The sequence below is a fragment of the Rissa tridactyla genome, chromosome 1 (assembly GCF_028500815.1).
Source record: "Rissa tridactyla isolate bRisTri1 chromosome 1, bRisTri1.patW.cur.20221130, whole genome shotgun sequence".
Classification (NCBI taxonomy): domain Eukaryota; kingdom Metazoa; phylum Chordata; class Aves; order Charadriiformes; family Laridae; genus Rissa; species Rissa tridactyla.
In genome coordinates, this window is record NC_071466.1 from 146,643,796 (window position 1) to 146,660,354 (window position 16,559).

The 16,559-nt window shown below is 43.3% G+C and overlaps 1 protein-coding gene across 18 annotated transcripts in view; it reads right to left on the bottom strand.

The window, feature by feature from the left end:
- The window catches only part of SOX5 (SRY-box transcription factor 5), a 657,730-nt gene that overhangs the window by 297,145 nt on the left and 344,026 nt on the right, over positions 1-16,559 (bottom strand). For 7 of the 18 annotated variants that reach the window (XM_054207634.1, XM_054207633.1, XM_054207632.1 and 4 more), the window contains exon 1: positions 1,468-1,602. The exons of the other annotated variants lie outside the window; for them this stretch is intronic. In XM_054207634.1, coding sequence (XP_054063609.1) covers positions 1,468-1,505 — 38 coding nt within the window. In that variant the 5' untranslated portion in view covers positions 1,506-1,602. Of the gene's footprint in view, positions 1-1,467; positions 1,603-16,559 lie in introns of those variants that run through there. 18 annotated transcript variants of the gene reach the window in all.

Here is a 16,559-nt window from a genome sequence, read left to right on the forward strand (position 1 = left end):
TCCGATCTTTTAATTCAAGCGTTCTTTCCTGTCCTTTCTCTGCATGCATGTTCCTCAGCCCACTTAAAATGTTTTTATCTTGCCTTCTTTCCTATGCCTTTACTATCAAATCCAGTAGGTTTGAACGATGAACAGCTTGACTTAGCATATTTTTAACCAGCTGGTCTAGCACCTAGCTTGTATTGCATAGTCAGATACAACCAAATGTTTATACAGGAGGTAGCTTTCACGAAGATGAGAAAAACCTAAGTAACGCGCATCCTGGCATTCTTTTATTTACCACTTAGAAATGAAAGTTTGGATTGTTTACTGCAACCGCACAAGGGATATTAATAACCTTTAAAAATGAAGCCGGAGGGAAGGGATGCCGGATCATCAATGGACGTGTGTACTAGCGCCTGAGAAAACGCTTCAAAACCTCTTAGGAGCGTCAGATCATATGAAATAAGGACTAAACTCTCAGAGGTCACAAGCCATCGCCAGTGACAGCAAAAACTTAATTCAAGGCAGGGAAGGCTCCTGCTTCGGGCAGGGGGAGAAGGGCACATCTACGTCATACCCAAACCCCGCTCTTGACACTCTGCGAGAGAGGCGATGGCCAAAACTTGGAGGCAAGAGTTTCACTTTTTTTTTCTTTTTCCCTTTTTTTTTTTTTTTTTTAATTTCTCCTCCTCAGGCAAAAGGATGTTCTCCCGACGGAGGGCCGGGATGTTAACTTGCCTAAAAATAATCGCTTCTGCTAGATCAACAAAAGGTCATGTGCTCGGCGGAGCGCCTTCCCAAGTTTGACGGGAGGGCGAGGTTGGAAGTGGAACCCCCCCCCCCTCCTCCTCCCGCCACCGGGCATCCTCCATCGCCCGGGGAGTCCCCGGGCAGGGGCGGGGAGGTGCTGCCGAGGAAGGCACCTCTTCGGCTCGGTGTGCCTCGGCGGGCCGGTTCGGGCAGGGGAAGGAGGGCACGGCAGCCTGCCTCCCGAGCCAGCGGAACAAAGCTGCGCACCGCCGGGGCGGCGGGCGAGGGGCTCGCCGGGGCCCGCCACGGCCACGGAGGGCTCCCCCCGCCCCGCCCCCACCCCACGCCGGGCTAACTGACACGCCGTTTGAATAGCCAAGGTAACGCTCGGGGGGACGGGACACACACACACACACACACACACACACGGACGGGGGACAGCGCGGGGGGAGCATCTCGCCGGCCTGCCGCCGGGCGCCGGAGTTGCGCGCCCGTCCCCCTGCCTCTGTGCGAGCCCGCACCGCGGGCAGCCCATCCGCGCACGAACACGCGTGTTCGTGTAAATTAACAAACAAACAAATAAATAAATAACAACAACAAACAAACAAACCACGAAACAGAACACACACACACACAAAAAAAAAGGGGGGGGGGAAGTCCGTCCCCCCCCCCAAAGCAAAAGGCAGCGGCCCCCCCCCCCCCCCCCCCCTCCCCCGCCCCAACAACTCGACTCACCTTTCAAACTCCTGAGGTAAATCAGGGTCAGTTAGCATGCTGGAAAAGCACAATTTCCCTTTGTCACAGCAGCCACCTATGGTCGCCTCCAACTGAACCTGTCAAGTGAGTCCAAACCTTCTAAACCGATTGATTTTCTCTCTCTCTCTCTCTCTCTTTCTCCCTCCCTCCCTCCCTCCCTCTCCCTCCCTCCCGGCTCGCTCGCTCTGAGCGAGGACTCCTTGACCAGTCTCTTAAAGGGGCAGCGCGCCTCGCAGCAGGCTGCGCCCACAGCTCCCCCCGCCGCGCCGGCCGGCCGCTGGGCAACCGCCCGCCGCCTGGCCTGGCCTCTCCCGTCTGCTCGCCCGCCGCCGCCGAACGGCAAAAGTCAACTCCATCAATGTCCTAAAAAAACGGGGTGGGGGGGGGTGGGAATAAATAAGGGGGAAAGGAGGCGGGGGGGGGGGGGGGAAAGCTCGACAATCCACCTAAACCGGCAAACCAGGAGCAAATCCCCTGCGCTGAGGAAGATCAGTGGAGAAAGAAGATAAAACAAGAGCGGACTGATTAAATTGAAACAGTTATCAACTCTCTCAGAGTTGAAATAGGAGAGAAAAGATTAGACACATAAAAATGTTACCAAAGGCATTTGTGTTCCGAAGAATTTTCATTCCTTTCTCTCCCCCCTCCCTCTTTCTCTCTCTTTGGGGAGGGGAAAAAAAAAAAAAAAAGGGAAAAAAAAAAACCACCCCGGACAACAATCAGGCATTGTTCTGAGGGAAGAAAAGCAACTTTGACAGATTGAAATATAGCAGAGGCCCCTTCAAGGAAACCTGTAAACAACTTGTCACTCACTCTGTCGGTCTCACTGTTAGCTCTTGCTTTCCACAAAGTGCTGCGAACCGTCCTGGCAACAAACCCAAAGTTTCCTCAGCTCCAAACTCCATCAAACAGCCCTGTTGTGTGCAAGGGAAAAGGTAGCCGCATGCCAAAGCAGCGGGCGCGCACGCACACACACGCACAAACAACAACAAAAATAAACTTTCGTCTCCTCTGCTAAGGCTTTTCTTGTTTTCTTTTTTGCCCCCTCCCCTTTACCCCCCTCCTCCGGGCGAGCGAGAGGAGTCCCTCCGCCGCGGATCCCTCCAATTTCCCCTGCCCAGACAGCCCCCAGATAACAAGGTGGACGAAGCGCGGCGGCAGAGCCCCTCGGCTGGCTGGCGGAGCGCAGCCTCCGCCGCACTTCCAATTATCCAGATAAAAATCTGTCAGGCGGGGGAAGGCAATCAGGTAATGGACTTTTGACACGCGGGGACGGAGGCGCGGGCAGCCGCCGCCGCGGGGCCAGCCCCGCATCCCCAGCCCCGGCGGCTCGGGGACACCCGCTCCGCTCCGCTCCAGCGGGGAGGGCTTCACCGCCCCAGCCCGCCCCGGCGGAGAGAGGGGGGCAACGGCCGGGAGAACGCCGCGGGGAAATTCCCGTCCGAGCCCCGGGGATTAGCCGGGGGCTACTCTGGAAGCGGAGCGCATAATGCCTCAATAGTCTAGTACCGCCCGTGTCCAGCCTGGCACTGAGCTCGCAGCGAGGGGGGGTGAGGGGAAAAAAAAAAAAGAAAAAAGAAAGAAAGAAAGAAAGAAAGAAAGAAAAGAGAAAAAAAACCTGGTCTCCCTGTTCTTTAGCACACACATGCACACACCCCCACATATCTATACTCCATTCTTTCCAGTTCCCCAACCCTAATTCCTTTCTCTCTTCTTTTTTTTTCCCCCCTCCTTTAATTTGCAGCTGGACAACATTAAGGGCCTTTAAAAACCACGAGGCTTTGACCCCACAACAGTTTGATTAGGTCCACCGCCCCCTCTCTTCCCCTCTTATCCCTACCTCCCGGTGACACGGAGAAAGCAAGTTTACTTTTTGAAATATATACACATATTCGCACAGAGCGGCCATAAAACGTTCAACATTTTCATGCCCACTGGCTTAAAAAAATTCCAAATAGAAAAGCTTATTATTTTTATTAATATCCAACAGCTATACTGTTTAATTTGCTCCTTTTCCCTCTCAATGCATGTGTTACAAACCAGCAGGCTCACACCGGGGCCAGTCGGTCCAGTGTTGGTTGGCACAAAGGCATCACCAGCTACAAGTCTGGGATGATCGTTTAAACCACGAGTAGCAAACCCGCTCGTAACTTATGCGCCATGATTCACGAAGAGCATTAGACCATTCACGAAACAAAGCGCCGAAGCGAAGTTTGCAAAGGCGCCTTCACTGCGGTTCATAAGGGAGGATCTGCGAGGGCTGTCTCCAGTCTGCCTTCCACCACCACCGCGCTCGGAGCAGAGTCGCGTACAATCTGTCAACTTCTGGCACGAGGTAGATCTAATGGCTCCTCACTGTGGGGCAGGGTAAACTGCCTTCCCTCAGTAGCCCCCAGCAAATAATATTTTCCACAGAGGTCCATTCATAGGAGTCTGACAAACCCGATTAATACGTACAAGGATTTTTTCATTTGTTATTTAGTAGCTAGCCCTTTTAGGACAGCTATGAAGTAGACACTGAAAAGGCAGCCAATGATTAAAAAGAACAGTTCCAAATACTTTCTCTTTCATCTGAGGGTCTCAAACCACGTTAAGTCTCACATTACTCCTCTGCAGGTAATAAATATAATTAGGGCCGATTCCAAAACTTTATTTGTATTGAAAAGTATCTCACTCTGCAGGGGCTCCATTCAAATCAGCAAATCTCTGTGTGGAGTAGGAGGCTACTTAGTAAGAGAATTTGGCCTCAAATAAGGAAACTGAGATGCAGGCAGGCTTAGTAGCTTGCCTGAGTTGACACAGTTAGCCAACTCCGGCAAAAGAATGAGAAACAAAGATCCCATGTGCCTCATAATCGACAACGGTCCTTACGCTGCCGAAACATGTATATTTTAGCTGGTTGTCCCACAAAGGCATGATTTTTACATCTATTTGGTTAAAACATACTTCACTGCTGTATTCACATTTGTAGGGCCCCTTTTCTTGGTCTTTCATTTTCCCCTTGACGCACCATTGCCCACCCATAAATGCTGTTCCTTCTCTGCCGCTTCTCACTTTGCTTCCCCTCTTTCCTCACACTTGGCCTTGGGAGAAGTTCACAGAGAGAAGCCACTCAGAAGCCCCGGCTGGAGGAAAATTAAGACCACCTTTCATTAAAAAAAAAAAAATAATCCAACAGTTTTGGCAACTACCACATTTTGACTGTACAGTAGCCCCACTCAGCTCTCTAACCTCATATGCTTTTTTTCCACTCAGCTCCACTCCACAACTGCCTTTCTACCATGGCCTTCCCTCCTCTATTCACATTTATTTACCCTTTCCTATATCATTTCCTATTTGAGCTTTTTCAGGGCAATGATCACATACTCCTCCAAGCTGGTATTATGCCTAGCACAATGGGGGCTCCTCGGTTGCCGGCTCTCAGTTAATATGGTTGTAAACCTGAGCAATTACCATCAACATCAGGAATTATGGAAGAGGACATTGGCTAGACTAGGAAGTACAAAGAACCATAATAAATGCAAAAAAAAAATGCACAGGGGAAAAAACCAAAGATAACTGAGCAAGAGGGAGAGCTGAGAAAGGGAGAGGAAGGAAGTAGAGATAATTCCCCTGAATGCTTCTGACATGGGCCTTTCTTTTCCCTTACCCCAGTTTACATTTACTCTTGCCCCAATATGTTTTGTGCTCAGGTACCTACCCCTTCTTCCCCAGTTTCCTTCATTTTAAGTTTTCTACAACAACTGAGCTCCCTCTCACAGCTGAGTGGGGGGGGAAGGAGAGTTGGGTCCGAAAAGGAGAGGAAAAAAAAGTTACTATTGTATTAATACTGTATTGTATTACTGTGTCATTGTATTGTTATTATTGGATTATTAACAGTCTCTTGTATAGATTTATCGATAAAATTATGTTCTCATAGTAAGTTCAACTGCAATCGCAAGAGGGAGAAAAAGCGAGCTAAACAAATGGTTTGAGGGAATCTCTGAAACCTTTCTACAAATTGTATCATATTAACTTTATGGCTTGCTTTTTTAGAAATTGCCAAGACATATCGCAAAGGCTACTATCATATTAGAAAAGTGGAAACACTGAGCAATTGGGATAAATAACCACTGACTGAGAAAGAAGAAAATGTATGTAATATGCAACTGTCCAGTTTTTAACATACGAAGTTTTATCTATTCCTGACACTTTTGACTAGTAATAGCAAGCCCTGATGCCCCTTTTTAACGAAGTGGGTCGTAGTTACAAAACCCACTTGCAACATGGGAGATCCACGTTCATTTCTCTCAATTCTCTTCTCAAACTGAGAATTGTGTAGTAAGTTCAAATATCTTCAAGTGATGAGAAAAATGAAACTTCCCCCCACCCTTGCCCCAGCAGTTCAGTCAATCTGCATGTCTCTTGCTTTGCTTCCTTTAAGGGGTGCCCAAAACAAACACGTTCAGGTAAAAGACAATTTTGGTCGAACTAAAGAAAAAAATCTCTGATTTTCATTTGGGTGAGGCAAAACAACTCAAATCATAAACTCCTATCTGAATTTTTGTGCTTAACTGACTTTTTTGTCACTATTGTGGTTCTCCAGTTCAAGAGGTGAACCAAAAAAATCAATTATCCACCCAGCTCAAGTTAGAAATACTGTAACTCTGGAATATTGCATAGACAGAATCCGCAGGTCTTTATATAAGCACATTGGCAAAAGGAAAACTTTAAATGAAACATTAATTTATTTTTTTTAAATCATCAAATTATAGCACTTCAGCCTAGTGCCTTTGGCAGATACTGCAATACAGTGAGTAAAGGAAGTGCTGGGGGGGGAAAAAAAAAAAAAAGAGCTTTTTGGGTTTTGTTATTTCCACTGTAGGTTTTAATAATAGAGACCTACAGAGTCCAAGGAAATGTAAGATGTTCCACAGAATGATTTACTGGAAAATTCTCACAGAAAATATGCAAAACACTGAAGATCCTAAATGGATTTTCTTTTTTAGGCACACATCCAAAACAACTGCAGCATTAAGAATGGATCTGTAAGATTTCGAAGAAAGGGTGTTTTGGAACAGGTTACGAGAGCGCGGAGGGAGAATAGAGTGGGGCTGATGCGTTTACTATGAAGAATATCTCGCAAATAATGAGTGCTTACTTCAGAGTATGGAAATGTTTAGCTACAATGCAGTTTGGATCATATGCTTAGGAACAGATTTTTCCTTTCAGTGTGCATGCCTAGCTGCCATTTCCATTAATGGGAATTAAGTACATGTGTCAAGAGGAGAAGTTAACTCTTAGAAATATAACTAATCTATGCTTTTTTTAAAGAATGTAAATGCCACATCAGGCATGTTCGGTGTTGGCAAAACTGAGTGCTGAATATAGTATAGCAAAATCTGAGAAGGAGAAGGCGGTCTGGAGGACTGAAATTTCTGTGCTATTTAGAGTTTTTCAATTTACTGAATTTCTTCAAGGAAAAGTAAAACCATCTCATTTGCAAGTGGGAAGCCCTCATTTATCAGCTATTTACTTGCAATTTCAGCAGGGCCCTACCATCTGCAACCCTCCCTGTAAAAAAGAACTGACACTACCCTTAAGAAGAAATCTGAACCTTCATCTAAAATTTGAATTCAATCTTCCCTTAGGGTCACTAAATATTACAATAAAGTTCCTAATAATTTTTTAAAAGGAGGTCGGCACTCTTTGATCCTGTCTACTCTGCATCAGCCGGGGTAAAGGAACCTCAAAATTAATACAGATGTAAACTATAATATAAACAGGGTTTTTAGAAATAAAAATAGTCTATGTAAACACATTTAAAATTAAATTACGTATATATTTTGGCAAAAAGTAACTTGTAATTGTGAAAATAAGAAAAATTAGAGAAAGGACACAATCCTGATTTTGTGTCCTGTGCCCCCCGCAGCTCCTTTATTTTGGGTACAGCCTGTTTTATTATTTCTCTGTACTGTCAGTTAGTTACAGGGTCTCTTTTCTGTTTGTCTTAGTAGCCTTGGTCTACACAGCAGCAGCTTGAAAAAGAATTAAATAAAAACAGGACAGTTTTAAAAAAAAAACAGTCACAAAAATAGAGAGCATATCCATGGATAGGAACTGTGCTTGAAGTGATTTAAGAAGCTAACTGGATTTCAAATTTACAGTTTCGCATTAAGGTTCTCAATATAAAATGTTACTCAAATAGGAACCTGTTGCTCTAAGTTTTTTTTTTTTTTCCTATGTTCTTTTTTCAGTGCGGTTAATTTGCAAGGAATGTACCATCCCGACTGAAGCCCACAGCCTCACCTTACACGCAGCCTCCCTCCCCTGCCTCCACCTGATCGGATGATTACTTCCTGAGCCACGGGCCCGTGTACCATCAGCACCCATCCAGCCTCTCAGATGACAATGCCAGCAGGAATGTTCCTTCTCAGTACCATTTCCAATGACTGTTACGGACATGTAAATGCCTGCCACAATATACCCGACAATGAACCTAACTCACTTCATACAGATAACCAACTCCCAGCAAACGGAAATTACTCCTTTTTTTCCCCCTGGTGTGTGTGCGCGGAAGAGTGGTCGCTAGAAATCGAGTGTCTTTTGAACAGGCAACCTAAGTTTTATAGCCAAACATGAGCTTCTGAGCCTGAGTATCCTCATAACACAACTCTGATCTATTTGTAAAAGTAGATAATAATTGTTGAGTGTGATTCCAAGTGCACTGAAATTGAGATGTTTCTGCTTAACCCAGTGGGCCTTTCTGCATGGCTCTCAATATAATTCTTGCAGGTTTTATCACTACATTCTCATCACTTCCCCAGTAACAATTCTGTCTCTTTTCTTTTTTAACTTATCCACTGAACAGGGTTAGAGTAATCATATTTTGTCTCTGCATTTCTAATCTGACTGCTTTTTCCACTCTATTTTGCTTTTACTAACCAGCGCACCAAGGATGCTGGGTTGAAAACAAACAGGTTTGCTTCCATTGATTGGCCGCCGTAAAACGAGCATCATGCAATGAAAAGCGCAAGTGCGTTTTGGAATAATCTGCAGCACCTACTCCTATGTGTTTTGTGAAGGCATCCCAGCCTTCCTCTTGTGGTCACGAGGTTTGCTCTGGTGCTCGTGATCAAAATTCTCCACGCCCACGGGTACAGCCACTGTCTGCTGCTCCTCGCTAGAAGCGGTTGTCTTTTAGTGCCATTATCATCGTTTATCACACTTTCAGCATAGGGCTACCAGCCACCTTCAGCTCAACAGCTTGAGCTCTTTGGCAGTGGGCATGACGCAGACACATATAGCTCAATTCACGGTTGTCCTCCATTTTATATGCTCTATTGGATTAAAGGAAAAGTGAGAAGATAAAATACTTCCAAATAATATTACCACTTTCTATGCACTTTGTACTGGAAAAGCAGTGAAGAATTAGGTCTTTTGTAAGAAATATGCTCTATCTAAACCAGTTTACAGACTGGAATTGCAATTAGACAAAAAACACAAAAAGGTAACATTCATACATTCTGTAAATTGCTTATCTACTTTATTCCTTTTTAGTCTGCATAATCATAAGAATTCATGTAACTGCTATCTAGTAAATGTTTCAAAAATATAGATCCTGAAATGTATGGTTTGTACATTCAGAACAAATTTGTAAATATATGCCCTTTCTACTGTACCACACACAAGTTCCCTAGATGACATATACATCTACGATAAGATTAATACAAATTAGTGTTTAATAAACACACTCTACTGATATTTAACTTGTTATACATGTCACTGGGAAGATCAAACTGTAAATTAAGCAATGATTCTAATGACATTAAAAGCATCTCTTTAAGGGAAGGAGTTATAAAACATGTTGCTATCTTACACCTTGCACACCGAAACAGCAGTCGATGAGTATGTAGAGTTATGTTTCATTTATTAAGTTACAAAAGCCTACCATACCCATTAATTTATTTTAACGGTGCTCTGATGCAGTTTTGTGAGTGATTTTCCACTTTTGAGTAAAAGCAAAACTAATGCCATTTGGTTCTGTCAAAGCAAAAAGCCTAGCTCCTACTTCCAACACACAGACTCCAATTCGACCACCATTATAGAGAAATAAATACGTTAAGTATGGTATAAAACAGACCAATGGCTTGTTGTTATTGCTGTTTCTATGGAGGCTTAACTCTTGCTTCTCATCCCTTATTACATGGGACAGCTAGAGGCTAGAAACATTGCTGGGGTAGCACGCTGAAGGCCCCTGGGAATGCTTCTGCACCTTGTGTAGGGAAAAAACTGAGAAAATATTGCTACAGTATTCTGAAGCATAAGTATGGCAAAATCAGAATATCTGGGGACATTCTTCAAAAGCCCTAATGCAATCCAGGTACAGGGTTGACTACCTTCTACCACCAATTAGCTTGCAAGCAAGACAGATCTTCAACAGCTGCCATTGAGGTATATTCAGAATACAAAAAAATCAGAAAGGAGATATAAAAAAACCCACAGCCAACAACAACAACAAAACCCTAAAAAATAAAAAAGACCATTGGATTGAGACAAACAGTCATTAAGATTAAAACACAAAGAAGTTTCTCAGGAATGTTTATCAAAGAAAATTTATGTCATAAATTTTCCTCTGCCTGGAGGAGATCCAAAGCTGAGTGTCTCTTCTCTTGCCATATAACATTGTACTGAATCCAGACTGCACATTTGGTCACCCGCTTTTCCCCTTAAATAACACTTTCTATTTCTGATGTGGCTTTTGTTTTGTTTTACAAAGTTTAATTTCTCTTTCTTTGTTGATGCATTTTCCTTTTGTCATTATTGCAGTGCTGTGTAAAAGTAATCAGTGACACGATGCCAAGGACTGAACCTCACAAGCAACCTAAATATTTTGATTCACTGAGAATGCAGTCCATAATTTACAAAGTGCCTGACCCCTGTCCAATAAATAAAATAAAATAAATGCGATAACTTCTGCATGTTAACAGCCTGAGGCACACGCAGAAAAATGTCAAAATGCGGAACCAGTGAATGTCACCACATCTGATATCAGAGATACTCTTTTGACACTTTTTCAAGAAACACAATCACATTTTTACATACCTTTTTAGCATTTGACCCCACACGATCAATCCTGTCAACCATCTCTCCTGGTATTTGCATGCAGCCACTGCCCTTTCTTGAGAGCAATGTGGTTCAAAATCTGGGCAAAGATTTCACATGTGAGAATGTCACAGGTGAAACTTGTTTTCTAATGAATTCTGAGCTAGCAATAGAATGGCAGCAGGTGTCTGCAGAAGTGCAAATTGAGTGGAAAATAAAAGGAGACAGAGACACCTACTTTTTTTTTAAAAAAAAAAAACAACTGGTCTTTTCTTTTGGTTTCTTTTTTTTTGCAACTTGCCATAAATTTCTCAGAGGGGTCCTAATACTGTAGTCAAAGTTAAAACCTGCTGTATGCAGTCAGGACATGCCTTTAGCACAAAAGCAATCATACAGAGCTTTGCGACTACAACCTCTAAAAAGATCACAGTTTTGAGAGTGGCTTGTGGGCCAAGACATGTAGGACCGCTTAAAAAAAATGCCCATGAGGTTACCAGGGATTTGTGTTTAATTGCATGAAAAAGAGGTACATCGTTGAATAAAAGCAAATTTTCTTATAATAGTTTGAAAAATCACCACAGAATTTAAGCGAGGACTCTGCCTCAAACTCAGAAACTACAGCCTGCTTCAAGACAAGAGACAGTTCTCCACTATGTTATGTCCTAGATGTTTCAAAGCAAGGTGGGCTCAGACCAGACAAATGTTCTAGAATGAGAAAGGGAGTTTATTCCTGTCCCTCATCTCTTGCTGGCTGCTTTAACTCTGGCATATACGTTACTTCATAAAACATTGGCTTAAGTATAAAGTGGCTTAAAATATAAAATAAGCCACTTTTTATAAGACAGAAAAAAAGAGTCAAGCTCTCCTACTGAGAGATACCATGAAGTACCAACCAAGATGCACCAGGACCTCGGAGGACCACAGCTGAGCGATGTGGGTCCAGGCTCCCCTGGTTGGAGCTCATGGCTACACAGGCCAAGTTGGACAGACAGAGCCTGACGTGTCTTACAGAACCTCACCCGTTAGAGGTGCGGTCTGCAAAGACAGGGTGAGAGCAACTTTTTTCTTGGCTAACTCCAAAATCTTGTATTTGGACACACAGTGCGGAGATAAACACGTGAGCCTCTTATTTTATTTCTCTGATATGGAAATACTCTGGGAATGTGGACCAAAGTTGCATAACAGACTGTTTCCTATTTTGTATATGTGTGTTTGCATTTGACTGAATGACTTGTTCTGGTAATAACTGAAAAGGTAAAAAGGAGTAATCTCGGTTTTATTATTTATCTTTTCTCTAAACACTCTCTAGCTTTTTCTTCATATAGAAGCCAGTCTATTCAAGATTAAAATCTGCACTGCTTCTCTTTTAATTTCTTCTGTTTCTGCTGTATACATTCTTCAGGTAGCCTAACCCATTAAGAACAGGAAAGGGCTTGCTACTGACATATGCCACTCCAGTATTTTCAGCATTATTTCTTATTCCATTTCCAACAACTGGATCTTGTCTTTGGATCGTTCCACCTACTTTGATTAAGTATTCCGTAAGGAAACGTAGGTCGTCTTTCCTTCCACTCCCAAGTGGTCAGAGTTACGCTAGAACAGAGCAGTGAGCATTGTCACATCCATTTTTCTGCCTGATGTGCAATATTCTGCATTTGTCAACGCCATGCTTGTGTAGCCAACCTGCCCGTCCTCCTGCATGGAGACCTCTACTATCTTCTCCAGCCCTGACTTGAATGATACTGCCTCAGACACAAATGTTTCTGTACCACTCGTCACAGTCATGTTCAATTCACCTATATATATAAATATATATATATATGTGAAACACCACCTACAACACTCAGACTTTGAATGCTCCCGTTGTAGATTTCCTATACCAAATATTGATAACATTCTTTTAGCTGTCTTCTGTCCCTCAGAGGATCATCTAATTCTTGAAAACACTTCTATCCCCCAACCGCTTTTCTAATAGTCCCTTGTAAAGGTCTTTATAAAAAACTTTCTTTAAAAGGGGAAAAAAATAAATCTAACAATCGTCTTCTACTACTTGTTGACAAGCTAAAGAAGTTATCATTAGACATCATTTTTCTTTACAAAAGTTATGCTGATGGATAGCTATAGGATCACAATACTCATCTATATGTCTCCTAATTTTATTTTTTATTACTATTTCAACCAATTTATCAAGTAAGGAAAGAAAATTCATTAGACTAATTCTCAGCATCAATTCTACTGTTCAATTAAAGAGAAGCAGAAAAATTGCTTTCTCCAACCTTACAGGTTAGAAGCCAATATCAAAGGGAAGATGACATATCAAGTTAGCAGCCCTATTTGAGCTCACCATCAATTTCCAGTAGCACATTTTGATACGTCTAACTTTACCTGGTACTCTGTTGCTCTTCATTTGATGAGTTTAGCACCTACTTTTCCATCACTTTTTTCTTTGACAGTAGCTAATCCTTCATATTGCAAAAGAATGGCTACAGGTTAGATTTCCCTCTTAAGTCTTCCGTGATAGAATATGACAAGGAAATAATTTGGTTTCTCCGCAAACCCCGTATCCTCTTTACCTATTATTCTGTGTTACACTACTAAAGAAAGAATCCTTAACTATTATTCTGTGTTACAGTACTGAGGGAAAAATGATTTACAAACTTGATGTGGACAGCCTTTTAGAAAATATCTGAATTTACTCCTTGTAATTTCAGCAGACCGATCCATCCTCAAGACACTATGCTTGTTTTGGATGGTGTTCTCTTGCATTTCTAGCTAGCAATAATCACACCATCCTCCAGTTTTAAGCCACACCTAATCCAACGGCACACTTCCTTTCCTGATACTATATACTGGGTGGTGCAAACCAAGTCTTGAAACAACTTGGAACCAAGGCCAACCCCTAGACTCGGTAAGCACTCAGAGGTTGATAAACTTTCACCATACATGGATTTATTGAGGGAACCTATAAAATCAGAGCCCGTCTTTGTCAAGGAGGTATGAAATGGCACCAGCTCTCTAAAGCTGGGGGACCTATAGCTTCCTGCATCAGGCAGTTGGGCCAGGGATTTTTGTGAGATTAAGCCACCATGCAAGAGTTTTGATAGTCTTTGCACGTGGTTGGACTAGCCCATATAGGGAGAAATGTAGTATTTTTTAGGAACGATTCAATGACCTGCAGTTGCAAATCTGATTGCAGAGTTTGGTGTGACTACACTGCGAAGCTTGCACTGTTTTCACAGGTAGGAGAGAAAGCATGTGAAACCAGGATGGAAAAGTTTCAACATTAGCCAAAACCTGACAGGTTATTATTTTTTCTTTTAAAAACTATGTATTTCTTACAAATCTTATAAAATATTTCCTTGCATTAGAATTTTAGCTGCGAACACTGCTTTCATTATTGGTAAATATACACAGTTTCCCTGCCACTCTCTCTGATACCCATACAGGACCTGTAACGTGACCTATCCCTAAAATAAAGGATATTCAATGAAAAATTCTTAGTACTGTGTTTTTAAAGGTTGTTACAGACAAAATATGTGTACCACAATGGTTGTTCATATGTGAATATTCAGTTATTAATATAACACAGTGAGTATACTACATGGGGAGGACTACAGTGAGCAAACCTCTTAGAAACAATCTGTTGGACTATTAAGATTTGCAGGTTAACGAACTCCAGGAATAACAGAAAGGAGGCTCACCCCCACCTACGTGGTCAGTACAAAGGCAACAGACTCATTACATAGGCTTAACTGGATCCCACATCATTTGGACAGTGAATCCCATGCATCTTTGTTGCATTAGCCTGACTGCACATAGCCACTCCTCGCATAAACCAGGAGCACCTCTCGAAGACTTTCATATGTTTAGTATTGGTTGCTGAAGACTTAGATGTTACGGAGCCATTTCTGAGTGCCCAAAAATCTCATTGATCACTACACAAAGCAACAAGGCAATACATATCACCGAAAGCCATAGCACATTGCCCAATTCCTTACAGTTTGCATGCCAAGAGAAGCTTTCAGACTCACCACCTTCACTGAGACAGTTACGATACAGAAGAGGATCCTTGTAAGCAACATGTGTCCATCTCGGGGCATCATTCTAAACTGGAAGCTGACAGTGACCATTTCCATTCCCGTATCAGTGACTAAAAGTTTCCTCACATTTAGACTATGGACAATTCTTACTTCCAGTGATCTAAAATACATCTCTAATATTTGAGGTAATCTCCCTAACAGTGTGACCATACTCCTTGTACTTATGCCTTTACTCACAGGTAACCATGTAAGTGTCATATTTTTCTCAGCGTTTAAATATACAGAACTGAATGAAGGAAGTATTCACAGAAAGCATTCAGTTTGGGTACTGTGATACATTTCAAACATCAAAAAATTACAAACCTAACAAAAATCATGAAAAGATAAGCATGAAGTGCCTTTATGAATATAAAGAATCTATAAAGCCGTCACTAGGTGGGTCCATAGCAATGGATTAGACTTTGAGAGATGTTACATGCAAAACATTAATGCTTAAAACAGATGCAATACAGACCAAAAGAGAGTCTGGAAATGGGAAAGCAAAGCGGGAGAGATTCCTTCCTCCAGCTGCAGAGCCATCAGACCTCGAAACTAAAGGGCTGAGGGGCTGTATTTTGCACTGGCTGCCCACCCTTATAGATGCTTTTGTTAGGAAGAGTACAATTCAAATTATAACAGAAGTTACTCGTGGTGTCTGGTAAGCTCACATAAAAGTGGTATTTCTCCTTCCTGTAGGAGTAAGGTTGAGGATGAAGGAAGGTATTTTTACAGACCCAAATCTCAGCATCTTCAAGCCAAAGGAGGAATGCTCCTAATTCATCCTTGAAAAGTATTTCTTTGGGTCAGTGAGTGGAAAGGAAAGTGTCATTTCTTAAATTACTTTCCTCTTGAACTGCCATAAGAGTAGGGTGTGGGTTACAGGCAGAAAACCCGTTATTTTTGGTCTGGTCACATTAATTCAGATCTAGCCAGACTTTAGCCAAGTAGGAAACTGCCTCAGCATGGCCACCATGACAGCAAGGAAGGAATAACAGGTATTTTCTCATTTCTGCTAAGCAGAAGCTCCCATCAGAATACAAAGATGATGGAAAACGTGGGTGGATTATTTGGTTCCAGCTGGCTCCACATCAGACAGTAAGGAAATGCCACGATCTTTGACAGGTTCATATTACCAAAAATCAAGCAAAAGATTATGGGAAAGCTTCCCATTCCATTATCAAATAATTTGGGGGAGGGAGAAGCATGGGAGACTAGCAGTTTTTCTTTCTAAGCTCTCAGGAACTGTCTATTTTTATGACCCTTTTAGTGTTGAAAGCATTGTCTGAAATAAAGACTAATCTCAAAGGATGTGAAAGGAAACCTATCGTTAGACTATTCAGAAAATGGAAAGCAGGAAGAAATGAACCATTTTCATCTGGTGGAGCTGGAGGTCTAACTTACTGACTAGTGATAGGTGCCAGGCCGTGGGGGACACAGCCAGCCCTGACGGGCCCTACCCACCCCCAGGACTACCCCCACCCTGCCTATAGCCCAGGACCCCATTTCAGCCCCCTGGGGCCATCAGCCCCTGCCCCAGCGATGCCGCAGCAGGGCTGGGCTCCAGCTCCCTGCAGCCCTGCCCCACCTGGCCGTGGGCCTGCCCAGCCAGGCCCACCCACAGGCCCAGCTTTGGCCTGGCCCCATGGAGGTGCCCCACACCCAGGGCTGGGTCTGCCCCCAGCGTCCCCCTGCTGCCCTGCTCCTGGCTGGGGTGGTGGGACGGGCCCTGGCTGCCAGGCCCTGCCCGCTGGCCTGGGGGGCCTCCATAGCTCCTGGCCCCCAGGGAGCCGGCGGCCCCTGTTGGCACCCTGACGATAGGTCGCCCATACATCGTCACCTGCTCGTAACGCAACCAATAACCAAATGCCAGTAACAAAACCTACTCTATAACCTCCAATACCTAAACCA